The 20,877-nt window shown below is 35.2% G+C and overlaps 1 protein-coding gene across 2 annotated transcripts in view; it reads right to left on the reverse strand.

Moving 5' to 3' along the window:
* CAAP1 (caspase activity and apoptosis inhibitor 1) overlaps positions 1-20,877 on the reverse strand; it is an 84,518-nt gene that overhangs the window by 22,192 nt on the left and 41,449 nt on the right. Inside the window, exon 6 of one of the 2 annotated variants that reach the window (XR_013967701.1) lies at positions 2,564-2,636. Coding sequence is in view for 1 of the 2 variants with exons in the window: in XM_080819446.1 (XP_080675572.1) it covers positions 16,758-17,104 (347 nt within the window). In the remaining variant the exon portion in view is untranslated. Of the gene's footprint in view, positions 1-2,563; positions 2,637-14,571; positions 17,105-20,877 lie in introns of those variants that run through there. The other variant, XM_080819446.1, reaches the window with a different exon arrangement.

The following is a 20,877-nucleotide window of genomic DNA, read 5'->3' on the forward strand; positions in this document are numbered from 1 at the left end:
ATACTAGTTCAAAACTAGTAATAAAGAAAACCCCAAAAGCAGAGAAAGAATATACAGAGGAACAATGATGGCAGGAGATATCTCAGTGGAAAACAAGCAAATCAGAACACACTGAAGCAACATCTCTAAAACAGTGGAAGAGAAAAAGCAAACAATACCCAGTGTTGGCAAGGAAACCGGAATCCTCATACATCGCTGGTAGGAATGCCAAATGGTGCAGTCATTTGGAGAAAAGTCTGCAAGTTCCTCAAAAAGTTAAAGTTCCCATATGACCCAGTAATTCCACTTCTAGGTATATATACAAGAGAAATGAAAACATATGTCCACACAAAAACTTGTACATAGATGTTCACAGCAGCATTATTCACAACAGCCCAAAGCAGAAACCACCCAACAGTCAACCACCTGAAGAACAGATGAACAAAATGTGCTGTATCCATACAGAAGAAAATTATTTGGCTGTAAAAAGAAATCAAGTGCTGACCTATGCTACAACATGGCTGAACCTGGAAAGCGAAGAAGCCAGATACAGAAAGTTACCTATTGTATGATTCCATTTATATGAAATGTCTAGAATAAGCAAATCCCCAGATGGGAAGTATATTAGTGGTTGTCAGAGGGAAAGGTGGGCATGGGGAGTATTGTTAATGGGTATGAAGTTTCCTTCTGAAGTGATGACAATGTTCTGGAATTAAGACAGTGCCAGTGGATGTATAATCTAAAAACCTCTGAACTGTATACTTTAAAAGGGCGAGCTTTGGGGCACCTGGGTGGTTGAGCATCTGACTCTTGATTTCAGCTCAGGTTGATCTCAGGGTCATGGGTTCGAGCCCTACATCAGGCTCCACATAGGTGGAGTCTGCTTGAGGTTACCCCTCCAACCCCCACTCAAACACTGTCTCACTTAAAAAAAAAAAAAATTAAAAGGGCAAGATTTACAGTGTGTGAATTATCTACCAACAAAGCTGTCAAAATAAATGACAGAAATATTGTGGAAGATACCTAAAAGGTAAGAGAGTGTTACAAATGGTATGTACTAATATTATGCTTAAAAAATAAACTGTAAACAAATTTTTAAAAATCAAATAGCCAAAATAACCCAATTAAAAAGTAGAAACTGCAATATTGGAAAAAGACCCAACCATATGCTGCCTCCAAGAAACAAAATTTGAATATAAAGACACTAATAGATCAAAAGGTTGGAAAAGATACACTATACTAACACTAATCAAAAGAGAGAAGTGGTTATACTACTACCAGAAAAAATAGGTTTCAAAGCAAAGAGCAATTACCAGGGACAATAATGTTACTTCATAATGGTAAAGAGATGAATTTTTAAAGAGGATATAATAATCTCAAACATTTATCTACCTAATACTGAGAATTAAAATATTTTAAAAATATTTAAAATATTTAAATATTTAAAATATTTAATATTTAAAATATTTAAAGCAAAAACTTTAGAATTACAAGGAGAAACAGACTAATCCACAGTCCTGTTGGAGATTTTTTTTTTTTTTTTACGATTTTTATTTATTTGATAGACAGAGATCACAAGCAGGCAGAGAAAGAGAGAGAGAGAGAGAGGAGGAGGAGGAAGCAGGCTCCCTGCGGAGCAGAGAGCCCAATGTGGGGCTTGATCCCAGGACCCTGGGATCATGACCCGAGCCGAAGGCAGAGGCTTTAACCCACTGAGCCACCCAGGCGCCCCCCTATTGGAGATTTTAATATCCCTCTGTGGTGGACAGAATTCTAAGTGCATCCCCAAGATTTGCACCCCCCGCTACACATGCCCTGGATAACCCCTGACAAAGACTTGTAAATAAAATGGAATTTCACTCCATGATTGGGTTATATTATACAGCAACAGTGCCGAGATTTTAGAGATGTAATTAAGGTTTGATTTTATTAGAGGAGAGATTATTCTGGGTGGGTCTGACCTAATCAGAGGGAACCTTTAAAGCAGAGTCTACAGATTAGAGATGAAGTCAGAGGCCTCTGTCTTATTGGACTTAAAAAAAAAAACAAAAACAAAAACAAAAAAACCAGCTACAAGGAAGTGAATTTTGTCAACAACCACATGAGTCTGGAATAGGTCCCCCAGCCCCAGATGACAGAGCATCTGCAGCCGACACTTTGATGGCTGTCTCCTGAGACCCTGAACAAAGAATCCAGCTAAGTTACCCCCAGATTCCTGCCTCACCAGAAACTGTGAGGTAATAAATGCGTGCTGCCTTAAGCCCAATTTATGCTAATTTGTTATGTAGCACTACAAAACTCATGGCCCCTCTCTCAGTAAGTAAAGAAGATACAGGTGAAAAATGAGTATGAATATAGGTTTAGCATTGGGTGTTATATGTAAGTGTGACTCACTAAGTTCTACACTTGCAACTAATATTACACTGTATGTTAACTAACTGGAATTTAAATAAAAACCTGGGGGAAAAAAGATTGTAGAAGGCTTGAACAACAGTATTAGCCAACTTGACCTAACTGACGTTTATATAACACCCCACCATACCATAAGCAGGATATGCATTTTAACTGTGCAAGGAATACTTACCAACATAGACCATATATTCAGCCATAATAAATCTCAGTAAGTATCAAAGGATTCAAGCCACACAAAACATGTCCTATGAACACAACAGAATTAAGTTAAAGATCAATAATAGAAAGATCTTTAGAAAATCTAATATTAGCAAACTAAGTAACACATTTCCAAATAACCCAGGAGTCAAAGAAAAAATTAAGAGGGAAGCGAATCTACCAAAATATTGTAAAACACCACAAAGACTGAGCAATTACAGCTTCACAAAGTTTTAGGTAAATGAACAACCAAATGTAAATTTAGTTATTGTCTTTAAATACTTTAAAATGCAACTACTATACAAAACCATGACCTTCTATTGCAGGAATAGAAACAGGATTGTTATACTACCAAATATTTTTCCTATAAGCTGACAAAAAGAAGCTGTCTCTTAGCCCGATGGCAATGAAAGACAGAAGATGAATCATTGCTTGTGGAAACCAATTTATTTAGTCACTTCGAACGGCTGTTATTTATTACTTGTCAGCACATGCTGTTAGTTCAATTAAATATAAAATCTGAAGTTCTCTTTTCTTTCTAACCCCCACCTTTTAAAACAAAAAGGAAAGAAATGACACAGATTTAAAACATTAAAAGAACATTTTAAGTTTATTGTGTTTCTATTATTTTACTTAGGCTTTGTTTATTAAACATTCTGCAACAAAGATTATTCATCTCTTTGGCTAGTTAAATTTAAAAGTTTACAGGGACTTGATATGAAAATATAATCTGGAAGCTCTCCTTTCAGGATATTACAAATACAAAAATTTAAAACAAGGCATCAGAGAAAGTGTTCATCACAACACTGCACTGAATTGTGAGGAAGCCTGAGACAGACTCCTGGCTAATAAAAAATTCGATTTTTTTTTCTTTGACTGTGGTATAATTGAACTGTTTCAATAAAATATAATACTCAAACCTGTTACATACAAAGTATATATCACTTTGAGCATACCACAGGAGTCTCATCATTTAACTGCAATCAACCATAAGAAAAAAATTTATTCATATTAAGCACCAGACATATAAGAGCACAAGTTGCCATGGGGAAAAAAACGGTATTTGGAGACTCTGTCAAGAAAGTAACATTAGGCAATGTATGTTAAGTAAATGTGCCGCCTACCCCTGTCAGGCATAAAAGCCCGTTATCCCTAATTATGTTCTCATTGAGTTTATATCTTTAAAGTGTCAAACACAGCCCACTAGTTCTGGGGCTAATTTCAGCTTTCAGTGATAAACATATCTTATGCTTCAAATGACATTAACTGGCCATCCACCACAAAGTACACGAGTACGTTTTCTTTATTCTGTTGCTCAGTGAACAGAAATTACATATTTTCCTCACTCTTAAAAAGTCTGACGGCAGACAGGACTCAAAGCAAATGTATGTGGATATTATAGGGTGTTTCCAAATAGTTGCCTGAGGATGACACCTCATTTAACCAGTAAATCAAGAAAAGAAGTTGCCTATCTAGTGTTCTTAAACCAAAACATTTTCTTACACATCTTTACAACAAACCTTATTTGCACACAGTTGCATAGGAAGCCTCTGTCTTGCAAACTCAGATTCATCAGAAACATAAATTACCGTTTTATAATGTGATACTTACACAAAAAACGGAGTGGGATACCATCTGCCTCTGCACTAAATGGTCTCCAAAGACCATATTCCCTCAGCTCTTACTTCTTTCATTGGGTGCTACCTTTCCCCCCTCAGTATATGCTTCCTCCACACACCTCCCAGCACTCACCTCTGCCTTCTCTGAGCTTGACGAATCAGCAACCATAGATAATACACAATTCTAGGATACCGACACTTTGTGATTTCTTGATTTTATGTCTTAGATCTTGATATCTGAAGGATATCAAACCTATGGCTTTCATATTCGTGCAAATGATTTTCCTCCAAATTGTGTACCTTTTATCTTTTAACTCCTTATACTCTTTCAACATAGAGTATCTCATGTAGTGTGTGTATGTGTGTTTATTGCTAATTTGATCAACAAACAATTTTAAATATTGGAGAAAAAAGCAAAATGGCTAAAAGATTACATCTAGAAAGATTCATGCGATCTCAAGAGAAACCAGAATATTATAGATTACATCTAGATAGTAGAGTCTGCTATATAATCTTCTCTTTTGTGTAAGTTATTTGCAATAAATCTATAAATGGAATAAACCTGAAAATGAGAAATAAATTAGGAAACAAAATTTAAAAAAAAAAAAGCCTCTGAACTCAAAATCTCCTAGTGTTCATGTACTTTTTAAAAAAGATTTTATATTTTAAGTAATCTCTAACCCAATGTGGGACTCCAACTTACAACCCCAAGATGAAGAGTCGCATGCTCTACCACCTGAGCCAGCCAGGCACCCCCAGTGTTTAGGTATATTTTTTTATGTTATTTAAGCTGAAGTTCTGAGAGAAAGGTAAGAGGAAGAGAATTAACATTTTAGTGACATATGCATTGAAATTATTGTGGGAAATGGAGGAAGTGGCATGACCAAAAACTTTAATCTTTTTTTGTGACAGAAAAACACTACGAAAAAAAATTTTTTTTTACAATCCTTTAATAAACATTCAATTTCTTAGTATTTTTTAAAAAATACTCATTTACTTTAGAGAGAGAGTGCATCCACACACGAGTTGGGGGGGAGGAGCTGGGTAGAGGGACAGAGAATCCTTAAGCAGACTTCTCACTAAGTGTGGAGACCCATATGCGGCTCAATCCCAGGACTCTGAAATCATGACCTGAGCCGAAACCTATAGTTGGGCTCTTAACCAACTGAGCCATCCAGGTGCCCCTCAATTTCTCGGTATTTTAAAGTAGAGCTTTACTATCCCATCCACTTGGAAATTCTGTTTCTCTGGTTTTCTACGATTATAAAATTCTCAAATATGTACTTTAAAACTGAAACACAGATTGTTAAGCAAAGTTTTTTTTACATGCATCTTTAAAGTGTATAGGTTGAGAAGACAACAAAGAATAAAAGCTTTTGTCTCAAATAATGATTAAGGAAGAAAGTACAGGATAGGAAAATGGCAGAAGAGCAAAGGAAGGGGTTAATAGTGAGGCAGAAGAGCAAAGGGGGAAAAAAGGACAAAAAAAAGATTAAATAAGAAGGTTGGTCGGGTAGTGCTGGTTGACGGCAGGCACATCAACCAAGCTAATGTGGGTAAACTGTACCCCTCCACCTCTTCTCCATAAGCTTGTCAACTCCATTTTTCTACCAACCAAAACTCTATTTTCTGTTACCAACTAGCTACTAAAGGCACAGAATTTTGTAAATTTCATAATAAAATGTGCTTGAGATTGAAAACTCATGATGTTTAAATACTCTGAGGAAGACCTACAATCCAAAGGTTCCTGAATTCCAAATTAATGCACCTAATAAAGGCTCATTTAGGTATTAAAAAAATAACTATCAATGAAATGCCTACCTTTCACTAAAGGCTGGCAGACTTTTTTAAAATCAACTAACATTACTTAATATAGAATGAGAAATGTGAAAACGAAGTTCTTACAGCTGTCTTATGTTGATATAAACATGTTCTACAAGTGGAATTGCTTTCACTTACTCAGCATGGAAAACATTAAGTTATATAAGACTGATTTTTGCTGTACATTAGGTTCCGACTAATGAGTCTATAGACTGGGTAGAAAAAGTTATCTTAGGGTATATTTAAAAGAAAACACTAGGGTGCCTGTGTGGCTCAAGTGGTTGAGCAACCAACTCTTGATTTTGGCCGAGGTCATGATCTCAGGGTCATGAGATCAAGCCCCACAATGAGCTCTGGCACTCAGCAGGGAATCTGCTTGAGAACTCTGTCTCTCCCTCTTCCTCGGGCCTCTCTCTCAAATAAATAAATATTTTTTTAAAATGAGAGAATAGCTGATGGTAGGAATATACTTTAAAAAAAAATCAGGGATAATTACTTGTCCTCCATAGTCTCAAAAATGTGCTGTATATATAGTGATCATCTCGGTCTCTTCTCCTGTGACTACAGCAGCAGTTTGAGTAACTAGTGTGCAGCAAAAACCTTTTTGCAGGCTTCAGAATGCAAAAGTATGCTGTTCACATGTTTTAATGTTAATGGCAAGAAAGACCTATAAAACATGAAACTTGAGAAAAAAAAATGTGGCGTTTTAACATTTAAGTTTGGCTATAAGTAAGGTAAACAAACATAACACACTTCTTTCTCTTTTTACAAACTGCAGATTTGCCCTAGAAATAAACATGAAGGTTGAAATAATCACGAATAAGCCAAAGGGTTGCATAATCAGATTTTAATTTGGTATCTTAGTGTTCTTAATATTATACTCTCCTCTTCCATATTTACTAATAGAAAAAAAAATCCCACAATAAATAAGCTATTTATCACACAGGTGTTCAATACCAAAACTGTTTTATAGCTCTCAACTACATCAAACTATCATTTTCACTAAGGGACAGACAGAAAAACTTTATATGAGAGTGAGTACTCATCCCTTCTGAATCTCATCTTGGGCAGAGGGCTTTTTGTTTGTTTGTGTTGCTGTTACGACAGACTGATAAACATCATGGGCAATAATACCAAATTTCTGGGAACCTGGGTGGCTCAGTGGGTTAAAGCCTCTGCTTTTGGCTCAGGTCATGATCCCAGGGTCCTGGAATCGAGTCCCGCATCAGGCTCTCTGCTCAACAGGGAGCCTGCTTCCTCCTCTCTCTCTGCCTGCCTCTGCCTACTTGTGATCTCTGTCTGTCAAATAAATAAATAAAATCTTTAAAAATAATAATAATAAAAATAATAATACCAAATTTCCATTAATTCGGTGATTTTAAATACCACATTTAAAGATGGAATCTTATTAAAAATCTTACATCAAAGGTATTTGGAGGGAAAAAAAAATCAGTTGTCAAAACTTGCAGTTCTCTTTTGGACTTTGAAAAAATATGTTCCAGGCCGAGAATATATTAAAACAGAAGAGTAATGAATAAATATAAATTGTTCAAAGGAAGAAACAACTTATCTTTTAAAAGTGGCAGAGTGCATTTAATTCTTCTATTCCCCAAATTTTAAAACATTGAAATATTGGTTCTTTAACTCTACCATGTCATCTTTTTATTTTTATATAAATGACTTTTAATCCTAACAGATTAAAAAAGAACTTTCAACTGATAATAGCCATCAATTTTGAAAATATACCTAATAAAGCCAAATTCCTTTGCTATTAAGGAGCAATATTAACTTGTTTTTCCTTCACGCTAACAACTGCTTCTACCCAATAAGATAAACAGGCTCTGGTTTTGGAATAACTTTAAAAACTTAAGAAAGACTTGTCAAACCTAACTCATTTTTTAAAAGTTTTTATGTACTACATTGTACACCTGAAATTAATATAACACTGTATGTTAACTAACTGGAATTTAAATAAAAACTCTCATATCACTTTATATTTTAAAAAAAAAGACTTGTCAAAATTCACCAAATAATTTTAAGAATACTTTATAAATAATTCAGTAAGCTATTTTACATATAAATTAATTCTCCTTAATATGAAATACAGAGTTCATAAATCTCTTCAAGTCCCTACATAATACCAGGCTGACCAACAGAAAGAAAACCAAAAACCATGGACAACATTTAAAACAAAAGCATAGATATCCTCACAACACCAAAATATAAGCAGGTAAGAACAAACCAAAACAAGTCATAAAACCATAGTATCAGCACTTCTGTGGGAGAAAGAGAAGGGAAGCCATTTGGGAATCTAATAAACCTGGTAATAGGAAAAACCCAAAAAGTAGAAATTATGGCAAATCAACTTGAGACAACTACTGAAACTAGAAGGTGAAAATATCAGGTGAATGCAAAGTATAAGAAGGTCTAAAGAAGCTGGGAAAGTCTCATCCTTAAGAACTCCTAAAACTGATCAGCCAGGGCTCCCTTCCGGGACAGAGTTCCACACCAAGGAGAATCAATCAACTGGCTATGGTATCACACTGAGCAAGACAGAGAAAAATAACAGGATGGAAAGAGAAGTCCAGGTAAAAGTGAAGGAGGAGAACAGAGCCAGGAAATCTCAGAAAGCAAGCCACTATAATTTGAATACTAGGCAACAAGAAACAGTCAAAGGGCCATGACAATAGAAAAGCTCATCTGAACCAGGCTCCTCCTAAACAAAGTTCCTAAAAATGAGCTTCACATTTTAAAAATGGGAAACAAAAATATCAAGGGAAAAGCCTGTGCAATACTGTTATAAATTAAAAGAGAATAAGGAGCAGAATAAGACACCTATAGACAATAAAACTCCACCAGAAAGACAGACACACAGAACATATCAAAACTATTAACTTGCATTTAAAATGTCAGTCATTTAAAAAATGATAAAAGCCGTAATAGGATAACCATGAATCAGATATGAGGTGACAGAATTCAGGGAAGAATTAGAAATTAAAAAAAAAAAAATTTGGACATGAAAACTAAAACTAGAAGGAGCACAGGAGTGGATAAACACAACAGATGATACCTTAAATAGGTGAAAAGGGAAAGAATTTTAACTCAAAAGGAAGATAAAAACAATTCACAAAAAAGTCACATATACTGAAGACAAACAAGACCCAGTGCAAATAATAGGAAATTCAGAAGAAAACCAAAGCAAGGCAAAAGAACAAACAAAACAATAATTCAAGTAAATGTTCTTGAAATTAAAAAGAAAAGGGGGGGGGGGCGCCTCGGTAGTTCAGTCTGCTAAGTGTCCTTTTGGCTCAGGTCATGATCTCAGGGTTGTTAGATCGAGCCCTGTATCAGGCTCCACGCTCAGCAAGGAGTCTGCTCGAGATTCTCTCCCTGTCCCTGTGCCCCTCCCTCCCCACCCTCTCAAATAAATGAATCTTTTTAAAAAAATAAAAGAAAAAGAAAAAAAGAAAAGGATGTGAAATTATATAATGGAAGAGTACATTGCATGTCTGAGAACACGAACAGTGAATAACACCAACACATATTCTAGTAAAAATGACTGGAGTGAAAGGAAGAAGTGAATATGGTCACCTTTAGTGTCCTTGCCAGCCCCAGGTTATCACTGATCCTAAGCAGCTGTCATCCTTGTATATTCTCTTTCTTACACCTTTCCACTTAGAATCAATTAAGATTCTACATTAATCTAAACATGGAATTTAGAGAAAGTATATTTACAATTGACAAAAGTAAAAACATTAAAAAACCAAGCAGTATCTGCTTAAACAAAGCATACTCAACACATTTGTCACTGCCCCTTTATGAAAGTCCACAAAAATGACAAGAGATTAAAAGCACTAACCTATTCAGATGGACAGTAACATTGACAGAGATGGGTCAAGAAAATTTGGGAAGCTGGAATACAAATACACGAGTGGGATGGAGTTAGCTGGCGAAGGTTGCAAACTATGGGCCTATAGACAGATAAACTAAGAAGCCACCTGATTCTTAACACAAACCCAAGTAAAGCTCCGTAGACAGAGAACAGCAAATGAAACATGAAAGCTGGTCTCCTCGGGGCATCCAGGTGGCTCAGTCAGTTTGGCATCTGACTCTTAGTTTCCGCTCAGGCCATGATCTCATGGGTCAAGAGACTAAGAACTGCATCAAGCTCTATGCTCAGGACGAGTCTACTTGAAGATTCTCTTCCTCTGCCCCTCCCACACCCACAGGCCTTCTCTGTCTCTAAAATAAGAAAATATTAAAAAAAAAAAAAAGGAAGTTGGTTTCCTCACAAAAGAAAACCATTCATTTACCAACTTCACAGAAGACCTGTGCAAAGTTGAAGCATGCAATAATAAACTCAGGCATACCAAATGGTTAACAGCAGGGTTGCCTATCAAAACTGGGAGATTAAGTAAAAAGTCTTGGGAGTGAACTGTGATATCCTTAGCCAACCCAAGAGAAAAGTGAATTGCACCTATTAAAGCACCTCATCCATAAACAGAACTTCCAATCAGCTTTTTAGTATCTTACTCTTACACATGAAAGCAGGCAAATATTACTAAAGATTTAAGGAAATCTGAGAAAACATTAGAGAACAAAGGAAGAAAAACATTAACTTGAAGAAAACAGAAGACAAAAAGCAGAAGAAAACTTGAAAACAACCACTAAAATTAAAATCTGCAGAGAGGTAAAATGTTACATCCACCAAAGGCCAAGCCAAGGGCCAAGCAAGGCCTGGCAAATTTAGCTGGTTAATAAAAACAATGAGCTCTTTTTAGATTCAGGCAGGTTATTATTTACATAAACAGTGAGAAAACAAAAGCCAAATGTGCCAAGTTGTGGCCCTTGTTCAGGGAGACACCAAAGTAAAAGGGACTGGATGGAAGGGGACTGATGGGACAACCCTACTGCTGAGGAGCTAATGCCATGCTGCGGCTAAGCCATTTTATAGCTGCATCTGTGCCCTCAAGTGGGGCATGATAAAAAGTCTCAAGTTTCAAAGAAACCAGGGAGGCAGATGGGAAAACTGACTCAAGACATCTTTCTGCAAGACAGGGAGCCTTCCTCAAGAGAGAAAGGTAAATAAAATGTTCTTGTGAGACTCTTCAGAAGGCTGCCTGTCTGTCCATGTTCCTAGGAAGACTGCAGGTGGTTGCACGAAGATGTAGGCTGTCGGAGGTTCCGTCTCTGTCTGCGTGGCCTACCACAATGCGAGCAAGGTCACCTGGATGCCAGGGTGAAGCGAAAGCCCTACAGACACAAAAGCATAATGCTACCTTTAAAAGGGAATATTTTAAAAAATAATAATAAATGGGAATATTCAGAGGATAAAAAATAAAAAGAGCTTTGAGATATTAAAAATATGCTGGAAATTTTTTAAAAAATCAGTGGAAGAACTGGAAGAGAATACTGAGAAAATATACAAGAAAGTAGGAGAAAAGGATGAAAAACAGAAAACATGAGATTAAAAAAATGTAATAATCAGGCTAGGTACCAGTATCCTAATAAAAGGAGTTCCAAAAATAGAGATTGGGGGGGGGGGAGAGGGAAAGAACTTATCTAAGAAGTAATATTTAAAAATTTTCCAGACCTGAATGACATTGAATTTTCCCATTAAAAAACATTCACTGGTGATTAACTCAATGGATGAAAAAGACCCATTCTCTGAAACATCATCAATTTCAGAATATTGGGAATAAACATCTTAACAGCTTCTGAAGAGGAAAAAAAAAACAAAAGATACACATAAATATCAAGAATCAAAATGACAAATGACTTCTCAATAGCCTCAGTGGAGGCTGGAAGGCACAGGAGTATCCTCTAAAATTCCTGACAATGATTTCAGCCTAGACATCAACACTCACATAATCTTTCAATTCAGTGTAAAGACATAACCCAGCCATGCTGGTAAATCAAAACAATTTACTGTTCCTGCATTCTTTCATAGGAAACTGCCAGAAAAGATACACCACCAAAATGAGGGAATAAACTAAAAGATGAAGACAGAAGATTCAGGAAATTGGGATATCCCATATGAGAGAGATGAAGAACAACCAGTCCAGATTAGCACAGAACAAGAGAGTTCCAAGAGGAATGTCGAGAGAAAAAAAAAAGTTGGATTATAAAATGTATTTGAACCTATTGAGAAGAGATTTCTAAACCTGGAGGACAGTTAGGGTGTAAGTTAATGTGTGCTACACAGAACACTGAGCAAATGAAATAATAAGATAATTATATTATTAATTCCCCAAAACTTAAAACATAATTGGACAAAAAAAGAAAATGTAATTATAGATACCACACAAGCCAGTTATGAACAGTATTTACATAGTCAAAATAGTGTAAATATTGAATGTTATCCATTGAGAGGACAGAGGAGGAAGGTATGTGTTTAGGGAACAGGTAGAAGGAGTAGGTCTTCATCTTCATATTCCAAAACAGATCAATAAAACCTAAAACTGAATTATCAAGAAAGAGCATAACCATCATGTTACTTAGAAATACAGAGATAATTGAAAAATCACTAAAAGATTTGAAAGTGGTTATCTCTTAGTAGCAAGAGCTGGTATAAAAAGAATATAGAGAAGGAGATGGTGCACCTGGGTGGCTCAGTGGGTTAAAGCCTCTGCCTTCGGCTCAGGTCATGATCTCGGGATCCTGGGATCGAGCCCTGCATCGGGGCCTGCTTCCCCTCCCTTCTCTCTCTGCCTGCCTCTCTGCCTACTTGTGATCTCTGTCAAATAAGTAAATAAAATCTTACAAAAAAAAAAAAAAAAAGAATAGAGAAGGAGAGTTCTGTTTTTCATTATAAGCCTTGGGGGGGGGGGGGAAACCTTTACTAACTTAAAATTATCTACTTATTATCTTGAAATTAAATAAAATAGTAAATTAAAGATAACTGACATTTATGGGCCAATGTGAGTAATTCTAGACAGTATACTTACCAAAAAGATCCTGACAATAGACTCTAACAGGCAAAAGGAAAAAAGTAAAAAAAAAAAAAAAAAAACTTGAACTGTTGTTCATATCCAACCACACTGTAGTACAAAAAAAAGATTAAACAGAATGCTTCAAGGGCGCCTAGGTGGTTCAGTTGGTTAAGCGTCTGCTTTTGGCTCAGGTCATGATCCCATGGTCTTGGGATCAAGTCCCACATTGGGCTCCCTTCTCAGTAGGGAGTTTTTATTTCTCTCCCTGTGCCCCTCCCCCCAACTCTTGTGCTCTCTCATTCTCTCAAATAATTAAATAAATAAATAAAATCTTTAAAAAAAAATAGACTGCTTCATTTTTGAATCGGGGGAAAGGGGAAGGGAAGAGGCAAGAAATAAGCTCACCAAATTGTACAGTATTCTGTACTGAAATCAGAGAGTATTACAGCAGAATCAAATCTTACATATTGGCTAACAATTTATTTCCCTCATTTTACAGTTACTTTCCAGGGTTACACAGCTGCTTCCTGCAGAATCAGAACCCTCTGCTCTTTAACTCCTAGGCTTTTCATTTGATCACAATGCATTTTTAGATAATGATTAATTATCAAGCAAATGTATTTGCATTCCTATTGATAATATTCATTACCATTTTTTTAATTTTAGAAAGGGAATCTACTTGTAAGAAAATGTAGAGAGGCAACTGCAAATCCAACAAGGACATTACATAGAAAAACTACATATGCCATTATGCCTTATTTCATTGACTGGAAATGTTCAAAAAAGGCATTTGATAGGGAAAGACTAACATTAAAACATGCAAGTAACCTGTCCCCTACCACAAACAAAAAAAAGAAAAATATAAAAAAACTAATAGTTTTAAGTTAAAGCATATTGGTGTTTTAGTTATGGATTAAACAGGTATAATAAAGAAAGAATGTCTGTAACTAAATTCTTTTCCTACTTTTCATGATGGAATAGAACTGAGAATTTTTGAAATTTTTAGGCTGCCAACTTTATTTGGCCCGAATTGTAGGTTCACTCCTTCTTTATCTACCTTGAAAATAGCATTGAAATGTTTATTTTCTTGCAATTTGTATTACTGTTCAAATGATTCAGAAAACTTTACTCAGCTAATCATGCCCTAGAATCTAATAATTTGCTAAAAGTAGGTTTTGGCAACAAAATTTATAAGGAAAAAATATACTGCCTGATAGTTTAAAGGAATTGATGGCGTTCATCAAAAGGATTTGGGTGTTCAGATTTTTCATAATTAGTATGTTACACTGGCTACCTGGTGGAATAGGTTTTTAAGATAAAACTGAGTGTGTGAATTAGAAGGAACATCAAAAAGTGGCCCAAGGCCTAATGCAGAGGACCTGTTATTATCAGTTACCACCTATGAGTCAAGTTTGGGTTAAGTTCCTCATCAAATACCAGGATTACTTCAATTTGAATAAAAAAATAAGGCTACCAAAACCTTTTTTGATCTTTTAATTTACTAATTACACATTACATAAAAATTCTCCTTACTTTGGCAAAAGGGAGGAACATAAAAAGCAGTAGCACCTCTATCTTTATAAGTCAGTCTATTTTTTTTTTTTGAGATTTTATGTATTTGACAGAGAGAGACAGTGAGAGAGGAACACAGCAGGAGGAGTGGAGAGGGAGAAACAGGCTTCCCGCTAAACAGGGAGCCCAATGTGGGGCTTGATCCTAGGACACTGGGATCATGACCTGAGCCTATGGCAGACACTTAATGACTGAGCCACCCAGGAGCCCCTACTCAGTCTATTCTGTGCTAAAATCTATACTGTAACATCCCTGAGTTTGAGACTCTGAACAAAACTAACACCTCAGAGGTATTTAATAAATACCTGTGAGCTAACAATTTAAATGGCAACATTAGATCAATATATGGTATTCTCCCATTATTTACGCTTTCCTAAAACAAACATATTCCTATTCTCCAAAGTAATTCATTTTTCAAAAAGCTCTTGTGTCTTTCAACATTAAGAAAAAAAAGGAGTAGAAAGAAGAGCTGATTTTCCAAGGTAGGAAGCTAAGTGGCTTCCTTCATTCAGCTCATTCTACCTCACAGGTACCACTCTAGTAAAACATCCTCTAGACCATTCTGCACAGTGAACAGAGCATACACACAATGCTTCCTGATGGTGGTAACCAGGCAGCTACAAAGCACTCAGACCCTTGTCTGCTGCTGTATGTTTAATCACACAAATGTGATCTACTACATTTTATAACTAGTAAGCAGCAATAGAGTTTGTTACGTACTACTTTGCTATTTTAACTTTCAGTTGGAATAAAAAAATTCTTTTGCCATAACCAATGCTTCTTCATCTTGAAGCAGAACTCACTATTCAGACATATGCGCATTTACCAGCCTAAGAGAAATACTTCAAATGATGATGATATTGGCCTGTGCTACATTAGAAAGATCCCGGGGGCGGGGGTGAAAACAGGATTATTTAAAGGCATGTTCAGAAACAACAAAAAAATAAAATCTGTAACTCTGCAGTTCTAAGGTTTCATAAGCACTCTCTATTTCCACAAGAAACTCTCTAAAATTTACATATAATTAAGCCAGCTAATAAAACTCAATCCCAGCAAGTTTTATGTATGAGGAAAATCCTCATACAATATTAGTAGAGCATGGTTTACAAATATAGTATATTTGTTAGCAAGTATAAAAACAGTGGTTTTAGATTTATATTTTAGAAAAAAAATTATTTTAAGAGTCTTTACCTAAATTTATTTTGGTATCAAACAACTACAATTAGTCATGGGGCAAAAAAAATCTGTTATTGTGTAGGATGTTAATTTATTTACAAAAACAATACAAAATTAGATTAATTATAACATTGATTATCAAAGCTTTCTGAAATTAATTTTGCTTTTGGAAACGTATCAAAAGTCTTCAGATCCAGAATGATAGTCTTTATTATTTTTAATTCATGGAATTATAGCACATCAAATCTTCAAGCAAAAACATGAGATAAAAGCCTGTACAATAAAATATTCTTTTCCTAATAGCTTGGAATGTAAAAGAAAATATGTTCCCTTTGTACTGAAGAAAAAAACTTGAACAAAGTGTCCAATAATATCAAATACCTGTTAGAATGGTTTGTCTGCTGTAATTAAAGTTGGGCAATTACTTCTACATTTTTAAAAATGACCTTAAGTCCTTTTTTTTCTTTTATAAAAAACATTTTTCTCAGCCATATCAGACCTCTAAGCCTTACAACAATAAATGTTACTCCATCTTTACCAGTAAATTCACACCCACAGAAGGTGTCTTCAAGACAGACTTATTTTAAAAGTGCATATAAGCATGACTAAATTTCTTAAATTGTTAACAAATCTAGAAGCAATAATTTAATATTCTATCACAAAATACAGGTAGCCTTAAGAGCAACATGCTTGATCAATCTTTCTTAAGAGTTTAGGTTTGATGCCAAAACACTTAAAAATGAAGGAAAAAATACAGCGACTCTTTGCTAATGGGTTTTCAGATATTAATTTGCAGACACAGCTAAATGCTCATCTAACAAAGTATCCAGGTTATCCAATGATATTTGCCATGAATTCATAAAGCTGTAACACATACATAAAAGTAACAACAACCAAAAACACCACAGGTATGTCAGGCCTAAGATGAGTTTATCTAATAAGGATTACATGAGAAATATCACATAAGACTCAAAATAAATGTCATATACAAAATTATACGATGTGTCTTTGCTCAAACACACCTAGAACTCAGACTCAAGTTAAATAACTAGGCTGGCTTTTTTATATCACCAGCTTTCATTAGGGCTTTAATAGCTCTTGCCCTCATCTCAAGTTCTAGCAGCTCCAGCTGCTGTGCAGAAGGCTGAACATCTTCTGGTGGAGGAACAGTCAGGGTGGCTGCTTTGGGTTCCTTTGGGCTAGACTCTGCTAGTCCCAGAATCTCATTCACACTTTTCTCAATGTCTTTCTCCAGGTCATCTATCTGACCAGCTTCACTTTGGACTGTATTTTCTGGGACCTCAGGAGCAGCAGCTTCTTCGTTGCATGGGCCTTCTATGTCGCTGTCATAAGCATCTGCATTTATACTGAGTACATCACTATCTTCCCCTTTGCCTGTAACAAACAAAAAAGGGGAAAGAACCATGTAACCTAAATGCCCTCGTCAAAATTTCCTTTCTATTTATGATTAAAAGGCTTCTTTGATCCCACCTCCCACCATGGAGTCCCAAACACATTCCATAATCTCTATCCCATCCCCTTTTCTCTTGACTCAACTTTGAAAGTAGATATAACTTAAGATAATTTTAATGTATTTTTCATTCTGATTTAGTAGAACATGGAAGCACTGGAAAATTTATACCATCTCATGGAGTTCCATGATCTCTTTTCCTAATTAAAATGTCCCAACACTTTATACCACAGGAAGTTTCTATATTACAAAATGAAAGCTGATGTTGGAAACTCAGTAAAACATTGCTTATTAATGAAAAAGTAAAATTCCATCCTAGGAGGAGCTTAAAATACTTTGCTTTATAAACTACAAAAAAGGAAAAATATCATTGGCAAGCTGGACACCATGTGCATTGCAATTATCCTAAATCTTTTCATGTTTTTTCAAACACTTTGTTCTAAATCAATAAATTAAAGGAGAATGCCTAAGTCCATTTGCTAAGATAAAGTAAGTTTTCATCAAGAGGATTTTAATTAATAAAGTTAGTAAACTACAATTATTAAAAATGCATTTTGTTATAAAACTTCTATAACTGATACTAAAGCCTTGAATATAGACACAGATTATAACCCTCAACTACCTTGGCTTTAGACATTACGTAAGTCTAGGTGTCATCTATACTTTGGGTGTTCGTTTCTACCTCTAATTTATTTTTCTTTTAAATTCCTAATATGTTTTTTTAAAGCCATGACTCCCCAAATGTTAGCTTTGTTAGTCTTATACAAGAAAAAACTTACTGACAGATGGAAAATTCTGATAATTTAATGTATAGGGAAGGCCATAAACAATTCTACTCCACTAGTTTTGTAATAACAATTTACTGACCCTGACTGATCCTCCCTCCTACAACCTAATAATTAAAAAACTACTCCCTATTCCAAAATTAGTGTGGAAAAATGAATCAATAAATTATATTTGGGCCTACAAATAGAACTTATAAAAAAAGGTTGCAATTTTAATTATTTGATGCAAAAGAATATTTTATGTATCAAAGCAACACATATCTCCAAACAGCTACAAAAACAAAGAATATAGCCTTTTGTGTAAAGAAATAATGCTTTACCTAAGTACTGCAATTTGAGACAAAAACAAATTAAGAAATGAAGCGCTAAGTTGTTCATAGTCTCAAAATGCATGCTTAGCCTTCTTTAAAATTCTAAATCTGTACTACTGATTCTGAGTGAAAATCTGCAGTCTGTTTAAAAGACTTTAAAACAAATTTTTGAAAAACTGATTTGTTTTCTGAACTAGAAGTCACTGCCTGATAATGAATTAAGAGCAGAAGAATTATAATTAATGATGGGTGGGAACTGAGGAGCCTCAAAGTTGGGATACCTGAGTTCTAAACCTTACTCTGCTATTAAGTATGTGATTTGGGGCAAATCTTTTACCTTCCCAGAATTTCTCTCCTGTAAAAGTCAGGGCAAATTGTCCTAGGATATCTCTAAAGTACAAGGTCTAGTGTTATAGTAAGTTAAGTCTATAAAAAAGTTTATAAAATGGCAATACTTTATTTTCCTTTTCTCCCAAGATATGGTTACCACTTATCTTTCATTTAATACATTCATCACTTGGATAATAAGCTAAAAGAATTTTCTACTGATGATAGCTGTAGCCAACGAAAGATAAGTAACATGTCAGTAAAGCATGCTCTACTTAATTTTTTTCACTCAATAATCTTTTTTTATTTAATATTTTATTTTAAGCAATCTCTATACCCAACATGGGGTTCAAACAACCCTGAGATGAAGAGTCATATACTTTACCGACTGAGTCAGCCAGGCACCCCGGCCTTTTTGATACCAGATTTTCTAGAAAAAGGGACTACATTTACAACGTCCAGGCAATATAACTGAAGCTCATTTATTATCTTGGGTCCAGGGTTCAGTATGTAATGATACAACTATGGAATCCCTTATATGCTAAATCACAACTTTTGACGTAGCTATACTATTATGAAATTAATTTGCTTTGAATATATATGTGTGTAAATAAGTAACAGCAAATCTTAGAGAAATTTTTATTAAATAAGTGGAGAACCTACACTAGTATATCCTTAAGACATACATGGCAAATCTTCTAGCTAAATATCACTGTCATATACCATCAGCCTATACTTTCTACCAAAAGAATAGAGGAATATATAGGTATGTGTATAAATATTTTTTAATGGAATGTACATTATGTTCCTCTTATTTTTGTGTTTTTCTAAACACTTCAAACAGCTAAGAACCACTGAGCTACATGTATTCTGACCTAATTTAGATAATTTTTTAAGCCTATAAGCTTAAGAAGCAACCACACAGCTAAAAAGCTCTTCTGCCCTGAGCCTGTAATAGTAAAATCCTTATTTATAAAGTTACCAGCACCAGAGATTCAGGATCAAAATGTTTATAGCACTTGTCAAGAGGTAAATCTTTTTTTTTTTTTTTTAATGTATTTGAAAGAGAGAGAGATCACAGTAGGCAGAGAGGCAGGCAGGAGAGAGGGGGAAGCAGGCTCCCCGCTGAGCAGAGAGCCTGATGCGGGGCTCAATCCCAGGACCCCCAGATCATGACCTGAGTCAAAGGCAGAGGCTTTAACCCACTGAGCCACCCAGGCACCCCAAGAGGTAAATCTTGACAAGAATTTTTTTTTTAATCTATATATTCTTTGGGTTTGTTTCCAACTTTTTAGTGGGCAGAATGTGGGCTTTGCTTTATTTCTTTTATTTTAAACAGCTATACATATCCTATGAGTGAAGAAATAGTGCTACATAATTTTGGCATTCTCCGTTTACATTTAAAATTACTGAAGGTTGGGGTGCTTGTCTGGCTCAGTCAGTAGAGCACACAGCTCTTGATTTCAGAGTTACAAATTCAAGCCCCATGCTGGATGTAGAAATTACTTAAAAATAAAATCTTAAAAAAAAATTATCCAAAGTCTACGTGACTGAGTTCTCTATAACACAGTATTGGTGAATGTATTCACAGATTCCATCTGGCCACCACACTTGCACCATGGGCCAAAGCTTTATCCAATGTGTATCTGAAATAACTTAGCATAAGCACTTCATTTCACACCTGTGAAAAGAAGTCAAGTGACTCGTACAATGTAACATGACAAATTATCTGAAGACCAAGGATCAAACTTCAAGTCTTTTCACTATTCCTTAATTTTCATCATCTTACTGACTTGTTTTTTAAAGCATCATTTGCAAACACACGACTATGCTTCTGAAGATAATTCACCTCATCCTTAGTATTAGAAAATTATAAAGTTTTTTCTTACCGAGTACAACCCTCAAAATGGAAGGGGTGACACTTGTACACTCTTTCTGAAAAAGTAACTTTGCCCCAAATGTTTCATTCAAAATCCTTAAAATACCATGTTCTGTCCTTCACACCGCCATTTTGCATGCACGCATGAGTGGGCACACACATCCCAAGTTTGCTTTTTGTTAAAATAAAAACTTTAAATATGTGTGTGTGTGTGTGTGTGTGTGTGTTGTCTTAGGTTTGCTTTTTGTTAAAATAAAAGTTTTAAAAACCCAACTGGAAGTACACAAACATACAAGGATTACTAATCATAAAGATTTTGAGGGATAAAGTTTCAAAAGAATTTTTAAGTTATGCTAGCATATTTAAGCCTCAAGAGAGCCTATATTTTACTTGCT

This window comes from Martes martes, assembly GCF_963455335.1.
Source record: "Martes martes genome assembly, chromosome: 12".
NCBI lineage: Eukaryota > Metazoa > Chordata > Mammalia > Carnivora > Mustelidae > Martes > Martes martes.